Source organism: Engystomops pustulosus, chromosome 2, assembly GCF_040894005.1.
Source record: "Engystomops pustulosus chromosome 2, aEngPut4.maternal, whole genome shotgun sequence".
In the NCBI taxonomy this organism is placed as follows: domain Eukaryota; kingdom Metazoa; phylum Chordata; class Amphibia; order Anura; family Leptodactylidae; genus Engystomops; species Engystomops pustulosus.
The window spans coordinates 110,386,594-110,408,284 of NC_092412.1; the positions used below are offsets into that span (position 1 = coordinate 110,386,594).

Genomic DNA, 21,691 nt, shown 5'->3' on the forward strand with positions numbered 1-21,691 from the left:
ATAGTTAACAGCCCTACCCACTTCCTGCCCACCCTGAATAGCTCACTTAATCACGCCCCTAATAGGATAACCACACAACATTTTAACCCAATAAAATCGAGTGGAGATGGAGGGCCAGCCACCTGAAATGTCTCACAGTAAATTAAATAGAAAGTCATGCAGGAGAAAGAAGAGCTCTTTTTAGTAATAGCCCAGGACTGCCACAAGAAGGATTAAATCCCCCATCTGGTAAGCTCACAGGGGGTGTAATCAGAGGCGTAGCTAGGGGTGCAGCATGGCGGGGGGGGGGGGGGGGAACCACCAAAATGGGCGCCCAACCCAGGTGTACCAGTATTCCACCATACAGTGAACATATAGGGGTCCGACGGATTCAGACAACAAGCGGGATTTAACATTCAAAATTGTATCGCTAGCCATCCTCTTACATGCATCGGGAAGAAGAAGGTGACCGGAGCAGGGAAGCGACATATGCAGGATACTGAACGCACAATCTTAGTGAATCGCGGCAGCTCCGAATCCTCGTTGGACAACGCACCTCGGGGAACGCCACGGGACGGGTAAGTAAATGTGCTGGTTCTCCTCAGCCCTCCTTTAATCACAGGACATAAACATATAGACTTACAAGAGAAATCTCTTTCTCACTGACTTCAGCACCATCTTGGATTTGTTAAAGAGGATGTGTTAAGTGGATTTGGGACACTAAACTATACTTAGCCAGATGTGATCCCGGTGAGCAGGGGCGTAACTCAAGTAGGTGCACAGAATGCAGTCGCAACCGGGTCCAAGAGGCTTAGGGGACCCAAAAGGTGTTATTTTCCATATCAGTAAACTAGTATTATAACTACAAGTTATGCCACTACCGAAAAGGAACAGTGGACCCACATCTGGAGCTCTTGGCACCTCCTCCCACACTGCTTCAATGGAGCTGGATAACAGCCTGGATTAATAGTGCACACTATGTACCTACAGTGCTTGTCCAGGGAAGCCAGGGTGTACTACTCCAGCTTACTAGTAGCATCAGCATATTTGTGCATAAAACGTAACATTTAATCAAATCACATTAAAAATTGCACAGAGAATAAATGTGAAAAGTTCATTAATCACCAAAAAGTACCTAAACAGCAGAGGTAAAACAGTAAAATCACATATCAGCCAATGCCTGATAACAGAGTATCCATACTCATATACTGATTTCTCTTACTGTGATTCAGGCATTTTGTGGCTAGGTGTGAAGGGAATAGTGGGCATGGGGGCAATATACTGTATATACTTGTGTATAAGCCGAGTTTTTCAGCACAAAAACGAGTCTATAAAAAAAATAAGTGTACATACGGCGCGACTCCCCGATGCTCTGGTCCCCGTGGCTCCTCTTCTCTCTGCTGTAACAGTCGGTAGAACCGCAGGCAGGAGCTATGCCGGCCAGCACACTATGATGTGGCGTTGTCGCCACTGATTATGTTATTGCCTATGACGGCTGGCATAGCGCATGGCAGCGGCTGTCGGATGTTACAGCAGAGAGAAGAGGAGCCGCTGGGAGCGAAGCACCGGGGAGCCACACCTAGCATTGGGGACCTCTGGAAGGTGAGTATGTATGTTTATTTTTATGTGCTGGGCAAACAGGGGGGGTGGCTGGCTATATACCAAGAGGCTGTGACCAATGCATTTCTTACCCTCGGCTCATACTCGAGTCAATAGGTTTTCCCAGGTTTTGGTGGTACTATCCCTTAGTCCTACCCTCTAGCTGCCGCCCTTACAAGGGCACTCCCAGGACTTGACTTTTCAATAAGGAAGCCCCCATGCACATCTTCTATGTCAGATTTTTCTTCGGATGAATCGGATGCCAGTCTGCCTACAGGGGTCATGTGATTCTCCACTATGTCGCCTGACTCACAGATTCCTAATGGGGTTTAGTTCACAATAAGCTCCTATATAACCGAGCCTGAGACTCACTCTGCACTCAGAGCCTGAGTTTTATTGCGCTTTTGGATATTTGCAGCCTCAAATCTCCATTCCCTCTGAAGAATCTAACACGTCTGGGATGTTTGTGTGGATGGGGGCTTCTTTTTTGACAAGGCAAGTCATGGGGCATTGTAAGGGCGCTAGCTAGAGAGGATAACTTAGGGACAGTATATTACCCCAATACGCCCTATTCCTGTCACGCCTAGCCACAAAATGCCTGAATCAGGGTAAGAGATATCAGTATATGACTATAGGTGCTCTTTCATCAGGCATTGACTGATTTGGGATTTTATTGTTTTACTTCTGCTGGGTACTGTTTTGGTGATTAATGTACCTGACAGTTATTCCTAAGCAACTTTTCCCATTTATTCTTCATGCGGTTTTTAATTTGATTAATTTTTACGTTTTATGCACAAACACCACTCTTAAAGAAGATTCTCTGCTTCAATGTTATATATTCAGAGTGAGACTCTATTATCTTTTGATTGAGGCTTTCATTAATATATATTTGGTGATTTAGGCTGGCGCACTATTTCTGAGGACTACTCGCCACGACCACTACAGTACCAGAATTTGCCGTTGACTCTTTTGGCCCGTTGCCTGCTACCTGTTATTCAATAAAGAGTCACGAGTTGATTTGCACAAGGTTGCCTCTGTCTGATCCCTGGAAATGTCTACCACCACGGGCTCCCCCATCCATTACCCAGGGACCTATCTTACAAGCACTTAGGTGTTGCCCCAGGGAGAGCCAGTACATCAGCCTCTCCCTCCATTTTTCTTGCACACACCACCTGCTGGAGACCTGACAGGCTGTAAGACAGCCCTCCGGTCCCCATACCAAGCACGGTGACATCAGCACGGCCTAGGTCACAATCGGCAGCCACTCCAGTATTCTGGGCCTTGGCTGCCTCCAGGCCCCAAGAAAAGGCTAGGCCCTGGTGGGGGATGTTGCACCTATATACAGGATAAGGGTAGTAGTACTGATCTGTGCCCATATATACAAGATAGGAGTAGTAGTACTAAGGTGTGCCTATATACAGAGGATAGGGTAGTACTGCTGACTGGTGCCCAAAGAGCGAATGAGTTACAAAGACATAGACAGAAACAAAACACACAGAAAACACATACCACATGAGCTTGGTCTCCCCTCAGCAGTATTGCACAAAGAGGACTTATGGATAGATCCTGTTGGGAGCTGGCACATGTGTATTACAATAGAGAGAAGAACAGGGCAGCACTAGTCCCTGCATACAACTCTGTGTCTTAGGGACACGAACAAAGCTGCCTCTGACAGTCCCTGGCCCCGCAGTCACCACTCACTCTGCCCCATCCCCCAGTAGCTACACCTCTTGGACAAATCCAAAGAAAATTCTTGCAGAATCCCCTTACATGCCACAGTCAAGCATGTAAGGGGTTAACACCTAAATTAAAAGCTAAATTAATATGCTGACACCTGTAGCCTCTAGCACTGGCTCTGATTGTACGCTGGTACCAGATGCAATGTGTATTAGTACTGCACAGTTTGGGAAGTCAGCTCCAGTTGTGCAGTAGTAATAGATCCTATGTAGGGAAGGCATTAATGACTCTACTAATGACACAAACCATAAGCTTATTTTTTTATAGAAATCATGTAGTTCTGGATAGCTACATCTATCACAACTTAAGCGTCGGCAGCCCTGAACAAAGTCAACAAGAGGCAGAGGGGTGTAGAAGAAATCAAGCCAGGAATTAAATAAAGCAGTGTTAAGACAGGACCAAACCCTGTCCTCCATATGCCTCATATTGTGGCCTCCTGTCCTCCATTACCTTCATATTGTGGCCTCCTGTCCTGCATTCTGCCTCATATTCTGTACTCTATTCTCCCCATATTGTGGCCCCAACCCATCTCACATATTGTGGCCTCTTGTCCTCCCCTGTTCCTGGTTATAAAAAAAAAATTTACTACTTGGCTTCCCTCGTTCCCACGCAGTCCTGCTTTTCTTCTCTGGGGTTCTGAGATGAATCGCAGAAGGGTGCGGGGCTATCTCTACACATCTGTTGTAGAGCAGACCCAGAGAGGTGTGGAGGAAGTAGGAGCTGATCCCTGCCTCCTGCTCCCGAAGTCTCTCTAGTGTGACACCACTGGGACCAGGAGGTGGAACACGCCAGGGTATTTTTCCAACCACATAGGACGTCAGGACAGCGCTGAAAAACCAGGATGGTTTTTTACTGCAAACTGATGAAGTAAAGAACATATTCCTGCAGGGGAGCCTCTTAAGCCTGCATTTAATGTCCCTGCATTGTGGTAGAATGCCTCATTCATTACAATGTGCTATCAGCACATTGTAATGAATGAGGAGGAAAACCCCCATATACTGCCATAATGTAGTATGCCTCTGTTATGCAATGCGTTTTTTGTTGCGTTTTTGACACTTAAAAAAAAAAATGCGTTTTCGACGCAGGAAAAGACTAGGCAGTCAAAGTGTTTTAGGTCGCGGTCACGCGTACCGCTAGACGTCCGTCATAATGAGACTCTAGCGCACAGGGGAAGTCCTCAGCCCAAACGCACATGTGTTTCCAGGGTAACGCATGCGATTGTTAAGCCGATCGCATGCGTTTCTCTGGAAACGCATGTGCGTTCGGGTCGAGGACCTCCCCCTGTGCGCTAGTGTCGCGTTATGAACGGACGTCAAGCGGTACGTGTGACCGCGGACTTAGAATCCTAGTCAGATGAAAGCAATTGTCTTCTGCACCCTTAAATAACCCCATTAAAGTTGGGACATTGATTAAAAAGTTAAGGGAAACTGCTTCCCAGCAAAACGCAAATGTAAAAACGCATCCCAAAACGTGATGCTAAGCAATTAGAGGTTTGTGTGCTTTTAGAAAACCACAAGAGAGAGACAAGAGGGCTGCAAACACATGCATTTGAATGGAACAGGAACAGTTTTCAAAAAGGGTCAAAAACGCAACAAAAACGTGACGAAATGCATCGTGTGAACACGCAAACTGCAGGTTCGGTTCATGCTTTGCAGCTAAAACTGCATTGCAATTAGTATTAATGTGATTTTAGGTGCAGTTTTGTTCATCTAAAAGGCTAAATACATTAATAGAAAAGGTGAATTTAATTTTGAAGGGGAAATAAATGTGAGTCCCCAAGCCCAAAACTACACCACAACGGATTATGATGCAGATTTTACAGCAACGCATGCCTGGACCCTTAATGGCACAATAAAGCAGGTAACATAGGATTTTTATGGTCAGTAGGGGTGGAGGTCTGCATTCCATTCTAACACCATGGTTTAGAGGCTAAATATGGAGACAGCTATGTCTCTATTATTCATAATTCTCCTAATTGTTCTTTTTGGATTGTGAGAAAAATTAAATATAGTTTTTAAACACTTCACTTAAACGCTTTGAGGTATACAGGCGATATACCAGAACTACGGAAGCCCAACTACATTGCATTCAGGAACTCTACTATGGCTCCTGTTTCTACCGGCAGCGCATGCTCACAACTAACAACGCTCACAATATTTATGAAACGCAAAAGGAGGATCACGTGGGCATGGTGTAATGTACCAGATGACACGCCTCTCAGCGCGATAGGCTAATTCTTTAAGAGCCCCACCCTCACATGCCTCTTATTTGCCCATTTCCCACAACTATCTCTCAGGCCCGTTGTGATTGGTGTGTCGCGCTAAGGTAGGCGTGGCTTCTCCTTCCCCGAATGGCGGTGTCTTCCTCTTCCCCCGTGCTCTGTGCAGCGCCGAGGCCGCTGCGGGAGTTTCGCTTCCTGCTTTTCGCCATGATGAACAAATGAACTCACGGGGAATGAAATTTAAGTTCCAAAAAGGGGAGAAAGTTCTCTGCTTTGAACCAGACCCGACCAAGGCTAAAGTGTTGTACGATGCCAAGGTGCGCGTAGTATAGAGCAGAGCGGGGAACTGTGCGGGTGGAGCGGGCACCTAACGCTACAATGGCCTCTGCATCTCGGTGCATGAGCGGCGTCATCGGCCATTTATGACGTACTGCATGTGGGAGGGGTGACGTCATCAGTGCTGGACTAATGTATTAAAGGCGCAATGTGTGACCGGATGTGTGTGTATTGTGTGGAAACAGAAGAGCGGACATCCTTCTAGTGTAGATGAGCCAAGCACAGTTATTACTTGTTGTACATGCAGGCAGTGTAACATCGGTGTAGATATTCTGCATGACATGTATTCCCTGCCATTGCTGAGGAAATATCATGTACACATTGTGTTACTGTGATGTCATTACATCAGAATTCAGCATCTGAAGGAAATAAAATCCTACATAGTATCTATCTCCCCTCTAGAACCAGGGTTTCTCCAGCTCTGGCCTTATTCACACCACCGTGTCCTATTTTATGTATATAAAATTGTACTCTGTGTTTTGCACCTTTTGTTTTTTTTACATTTTCTCTTCATCCATCCCCCATCTTGATGAAAATACTGAAGAGGGTAACTTCATTGTTTCACCTCTTTTTCTACATTGACTTGTCATCCGTGCAAAATGTCTGGCTAAATTTTCCCATCCAATCCTATGCATAGACTGTACAGGCCATAATGGACCAGAATAGAACATGCAGTGAGCCCTGTGTAAGACCCTATTGCCCTTGAGAGAGAAAAAAACCTCCGGTCCTATTCTTGGTGGGGTTTGTGTCTCTGTTCTCCTTTTAGAAGTCTATGGCCACTTGAAAATACAGATGTTGTATAGGTGTCCTCCATGCGCCGTCCACATTTGCGGATCAGTTGCAAAAGCAATCGATTACAGAATCGGCGCAGCTGTATAGCAGGGAAGCACAGACTTATAATATCATTGGCCCCTGCATACATGTGTCATCGGCATTTGAGCCATGCTCACACACTGATGATTGTGGTAATGACAGCCCAAGCCTCAAACATGGACAGGAATAAGAGGCTGCTCTGAAGTTTGCGGCTCAGACTGTCAGATCACATGCCACCGTGGAAGCCATTATGAGTCTACAGAGATGTCCAGACATGCACATGGAACAAAAAAAATTGTGTTCTTTAGTCCTTAGATTGCGTTCACAAGTAGCAATTGTCCTGCATTTCAAAGGCACAAATCAACCCCCCGTGAACGCTGCTCAGCCAGATCGCATTTGCGTTCGTTAACCTGAACCGGCTGTTTTAAATTTTTTTTTTCATGCGAAACAGCGGGTGCTAGTTGCCGATTGCATGTGTCTCTATATGTGATCGGGCCAAGCACTGCCCATGGGGGTTTACTTTGCGTTTCAAATGCCACATGTGAACACAGCCTTAGATTGGCATGTGCAAATTTACCTTTACTGGTCAAAGGGGGTGGGGAGTAGTTTCATCCATTCATGAGATTTGACTGGCAATTTTGGATTACATAAGAGTGATGTCAATCACACACCTCAACGGGTTTCATTTAGGGTGATGACCCCACAATTAAAAGAAGCCACTCCCACCCCTGTGACTAGTAAAGGTACATATCAAAGGTTTCAAACACTTTTAAATTGACCCGCCAGAAGCTTAGTGCAGGGCACCATATTTGATGCAGTACATGCTGGGTCAGGGTTAGAGGGGAATGTCTGCCTCACAGGCTCCTTTTAAAATTACGGTATCTTTTATTCACTACATTTATCTTTGTTTTAGGTTGTCGATGTTGTTGTCAGTAAAGATGACAAAGGCAGAAAAAATCCAGAGTATCTAATCCATTTTAATGGTTGGAATAGAAGGTAAGAAATGGCAAACAAGATGAACTATATTGGGGAGATTTATCAGAATTGTTTGAGAGCAGTACTGTTCTCATTGCCCATAGCGACCAATCAGGGAACAGCTTAAATTTTATAAACGGTCTTGGAAAAATGAGAATTGAGCTCTGAAGATAGATCTAACTTGGATATGGTTACAGTTGAAATTATGCATGCATATATGCCATAAAACAAACTTGCACAGTGTATGGTTGCTTTTCCAAATTTCACCATAAAGTCACATCTGCATGCTTTCATCAACAGGGAAATGCATATATATATAAGTCCAGAGCAGTACAAATGTGAATGTGTGCCAAGCTGTAGTTTTCTGGGCCAGGGTCACAAATAACTAGTCTAATGGAGAGGCAGAAAGTGACATTTCAGTGAAGTATACACCCTTGCTTTTTGATGCTAATCAGGAGTAATGCATCTTCATTGGACTAGTTGTATACACAAACTTAAATTATGGAGCATGTCCTATTCCTGCCTGTGTTTGCGCCTATGGCAGTCTTTCTATATGGGCATAGGCATTTGGTGCTTTGTTTGCGGACAGATTTTTATGTGCATGGTCAGTCTCCTCTTTGCTGCTCCACTTATCCCATAATGCCTTACAACAAGCCGAAGTACCAATGGGCCTTTAGATTCTGCCAAATGATTTCCACTAGTTCTGAGCTTGTTAGACCAATATCACTTCAGTCCTTCTGTCTGGACTTATGTTTACAATAACATATATTTCGGATTTGTTTGTTGTATACTATATGCTTTAAATGTCTGGCCTTCTGTGGAGAAGCGCTGTTTAATAAAATGGGATTTGTGACTGGTCCACTCTACTTGTATAATTATGTTCAGATCGTGTGTTTTTGTTTCTAATGTAATTTAGCTGGGATAGATGGGCAGCAGAAGACCATGTTCTCCGTGATACTGATGAAAACAGGCGATTGCAAAGAAAGCTGGCAAGGAAAGCCGTGGCCCGCATGTAAGGAACCTCTCTAGGTAGACACTTGCTGCTGCTACATTTACATACCCCCCCCATATTCCTGCTCCCCCTTTTTTTCCTTCTGTGTAAATCTCTTGTTGACTTCTACTGTGTTTAATAGTAATTATGTGATTTAAACTGTCTAATGAGCCTAATAAATAATTGCTGAATGTTATAATTACACTAATGGCATATAAAAATAACCCTGCCTTCTAATGGCAGTTTATACCCAATTATTCCCTGAAGCTTCTACAGAAAGTATGTGGCCACACATCTTTCTGTATGGGCTATGAAAAGACAGCCGTTTCTTAAAGATCAAATTAATATTGTCATTTTGGTTGGCTCAAAAGTTTTTCATTCTATTTTCTTACTGCTGGGGCCTCCACTGACCATGATATCAGGAGTCTCTTGTACACCTTCAATCCCTAGAAAGACTAGTTGTGCATGCATAGTAACTCAACTTTCACAGCACTAATTAAAAGAAATCTACCACCAGTATAAAGGATTGTAAACCAAGCACACTTACATGCTCAGTGTCTGCTCTTCTTTCATCTCCTTATGCCTTTTTTAAGAAATATATAGCATTTCTAGTAAAAAAAAAAAAAAAAAAAGGCATACAAATCTAAAAGAAGAGTGGATCCTGCTATAGGGGGTACACACCAGTATGTCAGTGTGTTTGGTTTACAATCCTGGTGGTAGATGTACTTTAAAATAAAGAGTTCTGTACTAGGTTGACCCTGGAATTTGCATAAAGAATTAATGGATTGGCTGCATACTGGCAACTCTGCAGTATATTTGGTCTTTAGTATTAAAAATAGCACCTGATGGGCCCTACTAGAAGTTAGTGTTCCATAAGGATAATTTAGAAGGAATGTCTATAATGTCAACATTACAATATTGGGTATTCTTTTCTGTAGATATAGACTTAACACATTTTACAGTCTTGAAGTAATTATTAAATGAGCTTTTATAAAGTCTAAATAAACCCATGTGAATAACATAGGATTCAATTGTCTAATGTACTGTATATAATCGAGTATAAATCGACCCATGTCTAAGCCAAGGCCCCTAATTTTGGCTTTTTGCTTGAGCCTACCTATTCCAGATAGGTGCTTGAATTGTGATGTTGACTACAATGGAGATCTCGGTCCTAGTGCTGTCTGAGACTACTGTCAGTCCATGAATCGCAGACTGACTTTGAGTTTCATAGTGAGCAACAGTTGTCTGTTTTAGCCTTTCTAGAAGGGTGTGGCGCTGGATTGCATTGAGTGAAGAAGGTTGGTGCATCGGCAGAGCAGTCCTTTGCACACCAAGAACTTCATTTCCATATAGACTGAAAGTGCTCCAGCATTTGATGGTTCCCCTGCATACATCAGATATATCTAGAGGCTACGGCTGGAGAAGTGCTTTGGAGAAGTTGTACCCCTTGTCCGGCCTGGCGTAGAATTGTGCTGTAGCCCACTCTGCCGCCATGCTCACCCAACTTCACAGCCATTCACACCCACGTGATGTGGTGGGGGTGTAAAGGGGACAATTGTGCCTATTTCAGGTTTTTATGCCAAAAAACTGTCTTAATCCCTCCCAAAGCGTGTTCTGTAAAAAAGGCATGGTTTATGCAAAGTATGTCTGCAAAGCTTATGCAATACCAGTAGCCTACACATCAATGTAATTACCTGAGTAACTGTTTGGGTGTCGGTAGAACTTTAACCTGCTAACATACATTGCTCAGTAAATGTGCTATATCTGTGTCTGCTTATAGTTACAGTTCATTGGAGTAACCTGTCGCTCTATTCCTATCTCTGTCCTATACAATAAGAAATCTTCACAAATTAAATTCTCTTTCCCTCTTGCTTTCAGGAGGAGAAAAGGTAGAAAGAAGAGGCGGTGTCGGTTGCCTGGGGTCGACTCTGTTCTAAAAAGTCTTCCAGCTAATGAAAAAGAAGACAATGATGATCATTGTGAGTGTGATACAGGTCTGATTGTTCATAATGTGCTTCAAGTTACCCAACTTACATATAACTGTAATAATGATTACAGCTTCCAAGCCTCTCATTACCTGTAAGCACTAATTGTTAAAACGTACTTCCTACTTGCCGGGGTGGCTTTCACCATGTGCTGGTTGGGGTGCTTGGAACCTCGAACTCAGAAACGGTAAGCACATATGTGCTTGCTGTTGTTTTTGCAGCTAGCTTGTGTCCCCATGTTTTTCAATGGACTCCTATATACACACGCACACAGCTGTGTGTACCTCAGTCATGATCTCTGCAAAGAAAGTTTATCTTGTGATAAAATGGACCAACTTCACAAAAGTATAAAGAATTTTTTAAAGAATTATGAACTTTTCAACATGCCACATCAGTAAGCACCACCCTAGGTGCACCAACAAGCGCAGTACAGCACAAAATGCCAACCCATAATTAAAAATATCACAGTACAACAATGAATACCTACCCAGAGACCAAATACTGCATTCAGAGTAGATAATAATAGCACTGGAGACACCCAAAGCAGATAATGGTACTGGGGCGCTCACCCACCCCCTCCCCGAAGCATAACACTATTAATACTGGAGCCCCAAAAGAGCTTCTGGGAAAAACTAGGCCATTTAGAGTAAGGAATGGGGGGTAATAGGTTATATTTTATTATGTGTTATGTGCTGCATGCACAGATTTGGATTTATCTGTGTACCGTTCTTCACGTGCATGTCCTATTTTTATCAAAGTGTTTGCGCTGAAAGTAAACTATTTCCTGAACACAGACATCTAAATGTTTATGTTCTGTTGTGCAGCGTTAAAAGATGAAAGAATTTATAACTCAAACATTTGAGCTGACCGCCACACTGTATTTATCCCATAGCTCTGAGCAGTTCATCAGAGGACAGCGACGAAGGAACGGATGAGGAAATAAAAAGCGAAGAAAGTGATTTTGAAGAAAAGGCAGAAATGGTAAGTCTGTTTCACAATGCAGTTGGGGGGCCGGGTGCCAAGAGATGTAAGATGCAATGAAAGAAAAAGTATCAAAAAAAAAAAACAATTTTTTTTTTCCCCTTTTCATTGGATCTTGTCACTTGAAAATCTTTTTATGATTGAAGCTGGCCAAATACTCAAGATGCTGCTGTGTATTTCAGTATTGTTCAGTTTTTGTCAGCGTTCTCCATGTACCTCACATGTAACGCTTTATCTCACGTTGGCATAGAAGAGAATTCTTTACCATAGGAGTAGTGAGGCAATAACACATTTCCTACAAGAAAGGTATTCTGAGCCCTTTAAGATAATCAACCAAGTTTCTATTTGCCAAACCCTGTAGATTGGTCACTGCCTTAGAGATTTATTCAGATTGCTATATTTAGAATAAAGGAGGAAATTTCCCCCAAACATGAGAATAAAATTGCTTTCTGGCACACAGAGCATCTTTGTCTACCTCTAAATTGTCAACTTCAGCAGATTGGGTAAAATTGTATTCAGCCACCCTATCTTAGGCTTCCTGCAAAAAGGATACACGGCTATACTGGATTCAAACAGCGTCCCCATGTGCCATTGTTTGTATTCCGTGGGTGCTACTCGCATGCAAATGACAGTAATAAAAGGGCAGTCCTCTCATGCTCGGAATCCATGGCTTTCTGCTTGAAGTGAATGTGGATGTGTTCTGGATGCTCTAGCACAGTGGTGGCGAACTTATGGCACTAATGCCAGAGGTGGCACTCGTAACCCTCTCTATGGGCACCTCCGCCATCACCCCACCGCAGAGTTTGCCAGATAGGACTCAGGCCTCTTGCAGTCCCAGGCAGCCTAGAAGGAAGCTACAATGATAACCAAAGCTTTTTCTCCTTCTTTCTACTGTATTGGTGTCCTCAGGTGCCTTTACAATTTAAACATGTAAAAGAGCAAGGAGTAATAAGTTACTGTTTAAATTGTCGCATCGTCACTTTGCGAAAAATATGTGGGTTTTGGATGTAGTTTGGGCACTCTGCATCTAAAAGGTATGTCATCACTGCTCTAGCACATGTCCTCAATTCCTAGTCGTGTTCATGTGCCCTTAGGCTGTATTCACATAACTGGATTTTCATCCCTTTTTTTTTTTTTTTCATATTCGGTAGGGTTTATTTACCAGCCCTGTTCACTTTAATGTTTAAAGGGAACCTGTCACCAGGAACCTCATATTCACTAAAGACAGGTTACAGAAGCCCATCAGACCTGCATTGCACATCTGCCTTTCTGCTTTTTCTAAGCATTTGCATTACAATATAATTGTTTTATAACTTGCCTTGCACCCTGACAGAATTCTCTGTGTAGTCCCAGGGGTTGGGCTTTGGTTTTTGTGCATTTCAAACAACATGTGACTTGTCTACTACATACTGCTCAACTAATGGGCCCCGATCTTTTGTGCTCCTGTACAGCTCCTCCCTCCCCCACTCTGCAGGCATATTTGCACTGCAGGTGTGTTGGACTTCTTTAGTGAAAATGAGGTCTCTGGTGACGGGTTCCCTTTAAGTTACCATGTCCTGTTTCTGACATATAGCTGTAAAATCTAGCCTTGTATATAGAGCCTTACATGGTTCTGGCTTTGCTGTGGCTCAAAGAGCAGTTTCCAATTACAACGCCCCCTCAATATTCATAGGCTGTAACACTGACCGTGAAAAGGGTTACGTTTTTCACTCTCCTCCCTTTAATAACCATATCTTTTTGTTCGCCGTTTAATAGACCTATATCATTTGAATGGTTTTCTTTTCTACACATATTAGATAATTGAATCGTTCTTTACATTGTTTTACAGAAAGAAGAACAAGAAATTCTCTCAAAACGGGACATGGAAGAAAAAAGCATTGTAATAGAAATACCTGATATTTTGAAAAAGAAGCTTGAAGAAGATTGCTATTATATTAATAAACGCAAGCGGGTACGCCCTGGCATTGTACACATTTACAAGCAAGAAGACAGAAATGTTTAACCAGCTATATAAATGGCATCATTAACAAAAATGTTTCAATTCTTTTCCAGCTTGTGAAATTACCTTGCCAGACCAACATCATTACCATTCTTGAATCGTACGTCAAACACTTTGCTATAAATGCTGCGTTTTCAGCCAATGAGAGAATTAGACATCATCAGACCACATCAAATGTCAACATGAATGTCCACTATGTTCCACCTGAGAAGAAGTAAGATGTTTGCAATATTTATTGCTTTGTTTATTTTTATGTAATATATTTTTGGGATTAGAAGACCATATCCAGGTTTTTGACATCAGAAGATGTGAAGTTTCCCTGGTGGCCTAGGATTTGAGGGATTTTTTTTTTTTTTTACAAACTAATTTAGGGTAGCGCATAGTACTTTTCCACCCCTCCCACTGTGTGCTGAAACTTCTGCGCTGTCTGCACAAGGTTTAGACTGTAAGCTAAAGCACAGAGGGGCTTTGATAACACCCCCAGAGCTCTTTTAAAGTTTCTCTTGGAAGTCAGGAGGTCACTGATAACAACTATAGGAAGTTAGTCTGTGTTTGGATCTAAGTGCCCCTTGCTTTATTTTGATGGTAATTTTCCTTTAAGTGGCCAGGAGTAACTAGTACATTTAAAGAAGGATGTCCTCCCAGTGCTATATGTAACTAATCACAAATTGCATGAAAAGTTTCTATATTTAACCATTTAACAGCATAACAGTAGAGATTTTGGCATCTAAAATATTAGAGGGAGGGGACTGACATCATTCTTTTAGTGACTATATTTTAATTTTTTAGTGTTGAACTTTGTAAGGAAATGGTGGATGGCTTAAGAATTACATTTGATTTCACGCTTCCGCTGATACTTCTCTACCCGTATGAGCAAGCACAATACAAGAAGGTGATCTCCTCTAAATTTTTTCTTCCTATTAAAGAAGTTGCATCGATTGGCAGTCGGTATGTATTTATATGTATTTTTCTCCTTATTCATTCTTTCACTAAAAATCCCGCAGTTAAACCACTTTTTTTTTTTTTCTTCCTCCTCCAAGAAACCAAGAGGAAGTATCACCAAGTCCACCGCTTTTAAACCCTCCAACTCCACAGTCAACAGACAGCCAGCCTACAACAGGAGAGTCCACAACTCCTAAGAGACGGAGAACAGAACCGGACATTTTACAATCTTTGAGGCGATCAACGCGGCATAGTACAAGCTGTGACCGGATGTCTGAGAGTAGCGCTTCTCCGCAGCCCAAACGAAGGCATCCTGAGACACCAACTTCTATGCCAAAGCTATTTCTTCACCTAGAAAAGAGTAGGTTAAGCAATGCAAAGCATAATTTTTTTTGTAATGGCTTTCCCCCATGTATATATGCAATGTATGCATATATATATATATAGGTATATAATGCTGCTTGTTTTTTAATAACAACGTTTAGACCCTTAGTATATTGAGCATTATGAAATATGTATCTCTTTCTAGAAACGCCTGTTCATAGTGGTTCATCATCGCCAATTACTTTAACTCCAAGCAAAGAGGGCATCTCTGTGTTCTCTGGACTTGAAGGTCGTCGAAACAATGAACTCAATGAGGTAACTATATACAGTGGACAATGTTTTTTTTTTTTTTTTCTAAGGATTAAAGGTGTCTGTTTTCAGCAAATAAATACATTCTTTAAGAGTTATAAAATGAAGATTTAACCATTTAAAAAAAATGTGTACAAATATCCCAAGTTTCTATTGTGTCTGAGTGGTGTCAGTAGCAGCTTTTTATGTTTTGCTTATTTTTAAAGATTTTTTTTTTTTTTTTTTTTACATTGAAGCATTGAATTTTTATGGGCAGACTGGTGATAATATTACCTCACCCCTTCTGAAGTGGATAAACATGCCTACTGTATTCCTACCTGATAAAGTAATTATTTATTTCCGTCTCTAGGTGTTGTCTTGGAAGCTAATGCCAGAAAATTACCCTCAGAGTGACCAACCGCCGCCTCCTTCCTATATATATGGGTCACAACATTTGCTTCGTTTGTTTGGTAAGAAATGCATTCAAGAGAGAAAAAAATCAAAATGTTATTCCTGGAGTCTTAATCAATGATTAATACTGAGTCTGCAGAAAAGAAGAGAAAAAGTTCGATGTGTATATGGAAAAATATGATATTTTATTTTATTAATTTTGCATGTTTTAAATATACAGTACATAAGAGGAGTTAAAAACACTTAAAAGAGCCAGACACAGCTGGACACAGTTGGAACAAACACACTCCCTGGCTGAAATAATAAATGACAAGTTAAACAAACAGAATGTACCTACTAGATGACAGCTTAACATATAAAGAGTATAAAAATAATAGTAAATAAAAAGAAAGCTGACAAATAATCAGTGTGGTATAATGGCAGCAAAACTGCAGATAAATTAGTTAAAGGGTAGCATTACCGTGGAATCACAGGTGACCAAGAGCCAGGGAGGAGGTAGAGCGACCAGGCTTCCTCAGGGGATAAACTCGTCCACCACTCGTGTGCCTTTTATGTACTGACTGCAGCTCAGGTGGAATGGTGAGGCGGATGTGTCGTCATCCACCAAATGTAACCCCGCCCACCAGTACAACCCATAGAGACGTCTATGTCTCTGTGGGTTGTACTGGTGGGCGGGGCTACATTTGGTGGATGTAGCATACTGCCCCAGGCATTCCAATGGGCAATACCGCCTTCCATTTCAATGGTTGTATTGTGCTATGTACCATTTTCGAGAAGTAAAACATTTTCTATATACCTGCTGTATTATTTTAGGTAATATTGTAAATTGAAAACCTATAATTTATTTATTTTTTTCCCATTTAAGTGAAACTTCCAGAAATAATGGGAAAGATGTTCTTTGCGGAGAAAAACTTGAAAGTTTTGCTCAAGCACTTTGAACTTTTTCTAAGGTATGTGGGGAACTTTCATTGAATCAAATTCCTTGCCTTATCAACTTAAATTCTGCTTTCCATTCAAAAATGTATGGATGTTTTGACAACCTGCTAAGGCATTTCAATAGAAAACTTGATTTACTAATCTTGTATGTTGTAGGCTTATTCTAAAACCTGTAAGTTTGGTTACCCGCTAGACATGGTTGACAACTTTACTGAACATATCCTTTTGGCTTACCGTGGCGCTATAATAGAGCTACACACTTGATGACCCTTTTATGCAAAGCCAAATTCCCTTCCACACACATATATTGGGGTGCAGAGTATGTCAGAAAGGGTTTTTTTGGTTGTTTTTTTGTGTGCGCATGGAGTTAAATGTCTGGGGTATTCAGTCTGGCAAATGTCTTCTCTACTCTGGTGTTAAGTTATAGACTTTGAATAATCTTCTTCCTATTGTAGGTTTCTTGCAGAGTATCATGAAGACTTCTTTCCAGAAACTGCTTATGTTGCTGCCTGTGAGGCATATTATAGCACTAAAAATCCTCGTGCTATATACTGAACCAACCATCCGGGCAATGCAGGATTCATTCATTTTGTGAACTTTTTGGATGCTGCATCAATTCTGTTGTATATTTCAAGAACATTTGGTGTGAATTTGTGATATGGACTTTAAGAAAATGTTGTACTGAACAAGCAGATGAACAGAGGACTCTTACTTGTATTTTTCAATACTTTCAGTAAAAGACACAATGGATTTTTCACCAGTCACTTCACAACAACTTTACCGAAATGCTGTGTGCTTTTACAAGCTGTCACGTTAATTTTGTGCTGTTTCCTAAATAAATTTTGTGTTTGAAGTTATTTTCATTCTGATTTGCTAACATAGGTTAAATTCACAATACCTCCAGTAGTGTCCGTTACTATATTCCCTTATTGAAAAAAAAAATAAAGAATATCTACAATTTGAAGATCATCTTTACCCATTGACTTGGTAATTTACCTTTCTGTTATGTCTCTGTTATTAATAATGGCAAAAGTAATACTGCATCTTTTATCTTTTGCCTTTATAAATAATGGAATTTAGCAACTGACCCCCACTAACCATGGTATAGCCTTGGATAAATAACCTCTATTCTCAAAGATAACGGGATTTGTAGAGGACCTGTCACCAGTGACCTCGACATCCCCCTTCCTTCATTAAGATACTTTTCAGATATCTTTATTCATGTTAGCCCGCCCTCCTCACTGACACTTCTAACCTGCTAAAGAGTATTCCTAAGGGATGTTTGAGGAGCAAGGTTAATTTCCATGTCATCCCCCATGACGACCCTTGACCTTTTGTAGGGACTGGAAGAAGAGAGGTTAAAAGGCCCCTCCCGCATCCTCCTGCCAGTGTCTTCCAGTCCCTTCAGTGGTCAGGATAAGAGGTGCCTCTCTCCAGGTTAGGGGGGGGGGGGGGCAAAAGAATACCTTTGGGGTCAGAACGCCGATCCATGCGGAATTTTCCCCACTGGACCTGGCTCTCGGTCGGCCTGTGGGGTCCTTCTTGTGGATTTAGCAGGCCAGAACGCCGCTGGCTTCAACCCAGACGAGCATATTCCGGACTACGTTTCCTGGCAGCCTTTGCGGTTCTATAACTGCTTCTGGTCCTGCCCCGTTGGTGATGTAATCGGGGCTTGGCACATGGAGCTTGGCATTCAGAGCCACCTGCAAGGGGCCTGGGCTTCCAATTAAGGTATTTAAGCACCGTTTTCAGTCCAGTCTGAGGTGTCTGTGTATAATCTGTGTGCATACCGTCCAAGTCCCTGATATGGCTAATGAGGCAGACTCGGGCCACCTCCATCCTCCTGGTCTTGTAAGTGATGCTGCTGTGGCAGGTTCTAGATGTTTATTATTTGAACTCCAAGTTAGGTTTCCTCTTTTTGCTTTCCAACAGGAGAAAGAAGGGTCTAGGGCAGTGATGGCGAAAACATTTAGAGACCTGGTGCCCAAACTACAACCACGACCTACTTATTTATCGCAAAGTGCCAACACAGAAATTTAATCTGTCACAGCTTTCATTGATACCAGCACCCTGAGGACACCAATAAAGCAGAAAATAGAAGAAATTTGGATGATCCTTGTAGCTTCCCTCCAGATTCCCATAAACAGGAGGAATTGTCAGGGCCGGAGCAGGAGCTACAATGATAATCCAGATCTGTTCATACATTCCCACTCCTCCGGTAGTCCCAGGTAGCGCTGTCACTTTAAAATAACTCTTTGCACACCAAGTACTGGGCTGTCTGGGACTGCAGGAAGATACCTGGAGTCCTCTCTGGTGATGGACTGAGTGCCCACAGAAAGGGCTCTGAGTGCCATCTCTGGCACCAGTGCCATAGATTAGCCACCACTGGTCTAGGGCAGTGATGGCGTACCTTTTACAGACCGAGTGCCACTTATTCACCGTGAGGTGCCAGCATGGCATTTTATACAGTAACTTATTGCTACCTCTTCTTCCACATCTTTCAATTGTATCGGCTGCCTGAAGCCACCAATACAGTTGACAAAAGGAGGGCTAATTCAGATTATCATTGTAGCCTCTCTCCATGGTATCTCTGTGCAGGAAGAATGGTGGTTCTAGATGAAGGACCTCCAAATACAATGCACTTCTGTCAACACCTTCTTACTTTCCCTGTAGTTCCAAATAGCTAATAAAGTGTTGCTTTAAAACAGTGCTGAGAGCAGCATCTCTTAAGTTGCATGAGACTGCAGGAATATTCAGTATTTGGTGAACTCTGTCCTTGGAAGATGGCCTGAGTGCCCACAGAAAGGGCTCTGAGTGCCACCTCTGGCACCCGTGCCATAGGTTCGCCAACAGTGGTCTAGGGGGAAAGGCAAAAAGGAAAAGGCTGATAAACCAGAAAAGTCAAGTAAAGGGGAGAAATTTGACAAATCAGAAAAGAGTAAATCCACTGCTTCCAGGAAATGTAACATATGCATTGCTACCTTATCCCTATAAAAAAAAAAAAGCTATTTGTACACCCTGCATAGAAAATTTTATGCTTGAGGACTGATTATCTTTCTTTTATGGGTGAGCTCAAATAATTTATAGAAGAAAAGGTGGTCTCGTCTGTGGCCGCAGCTACACATAGAGAACCACTTCCTAAAGAACCACACCTAAGGGTTGACTATTCCTGCTCTGAAGAAAATGTGGATCTACTGCAGATATGGACGATAGAGCATTCTACTCAGATATCTGACTCTAGACATTTGACTCAGATGGAGGATCTGGAGAATCTCCTGAAAGCTACTAAGGAGACACTAGACATTGAATAAATGGTCCCTGTCTAGGGAGTATGAGCTATTTAGGGACCTTAAGGTCAAACATCAGCAGGTGTTCCGGGTTAATAGTACACTGACAGAACTCCTCTCGGAGAAGTGAAAGAAGCCAGAGAAAAGGATCTAGGTCTCAAAGAACTTCAAAAGATGTCTCAGATTTTGCCCGGAAGTATCCAAGGTCTGGGGTACCTATCCTAAGGTCGAAGTCCAGATGACAAAGGTTGTCAGGAAGAGAGACTTCCCAATTGAGGACTCGGCCCAGCTCCGCAATCCCATAGATAGGAAGTCTTAAGGCCTTGGACACATCTATGCTGGGCCTTAAATCTTACCTCTCCATCTGTGGCCAGAACACTCCTCTTCTGGTTGGGAGAGCTAGCGACCCATATCCAAGAAGGTACCCTCAGAGCTGCCATAGTGGAGAGCCTGCCTTTATTAAAAGGAAGGTGCCTTGACAAATACCACCAGAATGAACTTTTTGGCTGAAGCAATGGGGTAGCGATATCCGTTCAAAGGCCAAGCTGTGCAGTATTCCTATTGTAGGTGTTTGTGTCCAGAGCTTGATCTAATCCTTGAAAAAGCTTCAGATAGGAATAAGCAATAAGAAATCCTTTCTTGGCTTCTGATACCCTAGGTACTCTTCTCAGGGCAATGGTGAACAAGGTTGCTACCCCAAAGGAGGAAAGGGTAGGGGATTCCTCTTTTCTTTTCCAACAGACAGAAACAAGAAGCAGTGACACCAGGGTGGTGTAAAGACTTCTGAGATGTCAAGATCACTGGTCAGAAATAACATCCAACCCCTGGGTCTTAGATATTATAAACCAGGGGTACAGAATCAAGTTCGACCTTCTTCCCCCCACAAGATACGTTGCCCCCCACAGGCGCATCTTCCTTCTCCTTATCTTCTACCCACCTGGCCATCTGGCGGCAGGTTTCTTCTCTCATTTCTGCTGGTGTTGCAATTCCTGTTCCTCAGGACCAAGAGAAAAGGGGCTTCTACTCTCCTATGTTCTTAGTGAAGAAGCCAGACTGACCCAACCGGCTCATCATAAACTTGAAGATTCAACAACTTCATAATCTACTGGAAGCTACGTTTGTAGTAAGATCCGCCACTCTCCTTATCCCCACAAATTACTTTATGTGCATCGACCTTCGGGGCGCTCACTATCACATCCCCACTCATAATTCTTCTCAGATGTTTCTAAGATTTTCTGTTTTATCTCCTACCGGTCTCACTCTCCATTTTTAGTTATGTGCACTGCCCTTTGGAACCTCATCTGCACCTCATATTTTTACCAATATTATGATAGAGGTGGTGGCCAATTTAAGACTTCAGGATGTCTCTATAATTCCTTACTTGTACGACCCCCGCATTGTAGGGACAGAGACAGAACCAGCTTGAGTAACTTTAAAAAAATTATCTTAGACTTTCTTACTTAGGGTGGATCGTCAGCGTAAAAAAGTCTGGGAGTCCTAATAGATTCTACTCACCAAATGTATTTTCTTCCTCGGGAAAAGGAAACAAAGATCATAACCGAGATCCGCTCATTCAGGAAGAGATCGGCAACCTCCATATGAGAAGCCATGAAGATCCTGGGCCTCCTCACAGCCTGTTTACCTTCAGTGGCATGGAGCCAGACCAACTCTTGTATCGTACAAAGCTGGATCCTTAAGGTCTATGAAAGACAGCCGGTGGGGTTAGACAAAAAAGTCATCATTATCCCTCTGGTGAAATAAGATCTTCTGTGGTAGTTCAAGCCAGACATTAAGCCAGTGTCCTGATGTCACGGTTACACCCGCGATCCTCGGTGCGGATTGAGGGTGTACCCGTGCCTGCTGCCGCTGTCCCCACTCCCCCAGCCC

General features: G+C 42.5%; 1 protein-coding gene across 7 annotated transcripts; it reads left to right on the forward strand.

Moving 5' to 3' along the window:
- The first annotated feature begins 5,557 nt into the window (after window positions 1-5,557).
- MSL3 (MSL complex subunit 3) lies at window positions 5,558-17,374 on the forward strand. 7 transcript variants are annotated; one of them, XM_072135944.1, is made up of 13 exons: window positions 5,558-5,640; window positions 7,599-7,681; window positions 8,577-8,689; window positions 10,530-10,630; window positions 11,529-11,617; window positions 13,446-13,568; window positions 13,670-13,830; window positions 14,406-14,564; window positions 14,657-14,919; window positions 15,088-15,197; window positions 15,541-15,640; window positions 16,447-16,531; window positions 16,973-17,374. In XM_072135944.1, exons 5-13 carry the CDS (start codon window positions 11,615-11,617, stop codon window positions 17,070-17,072), a joined length of 1,104 nt encoding a protein of 367 aa, XP_071992045.1. In that variant the 5' UTR covers window positions 5,558-5,640; window positions 7,599-7,681; window positions 8,577-8,689; window positions 10,530-10,630; window positions 11,529-11,614; the 3' UTR covers window positions 17,073-17,374. The 7 variants fall into 7 exon arrangements, with proteins under 7 accessions (XP_071992045.1, XP_071992041.1, XP_071992039.1 ...); XM_072135940.1 differs by having other exon boundaries at window positions 8,577-8,672; window positions 10,530-10,645; XM_072135938.1 differs by lacking the exon at window positions 5,558-5,640 and adding an exon at window positions 5,647-5,853 and having other exon boundaries at window positions 8,577-8,672; window positions 10,530-10,645.
- Window positions 17,375-21,691: the final 4,317 nt, after the last annotated feature.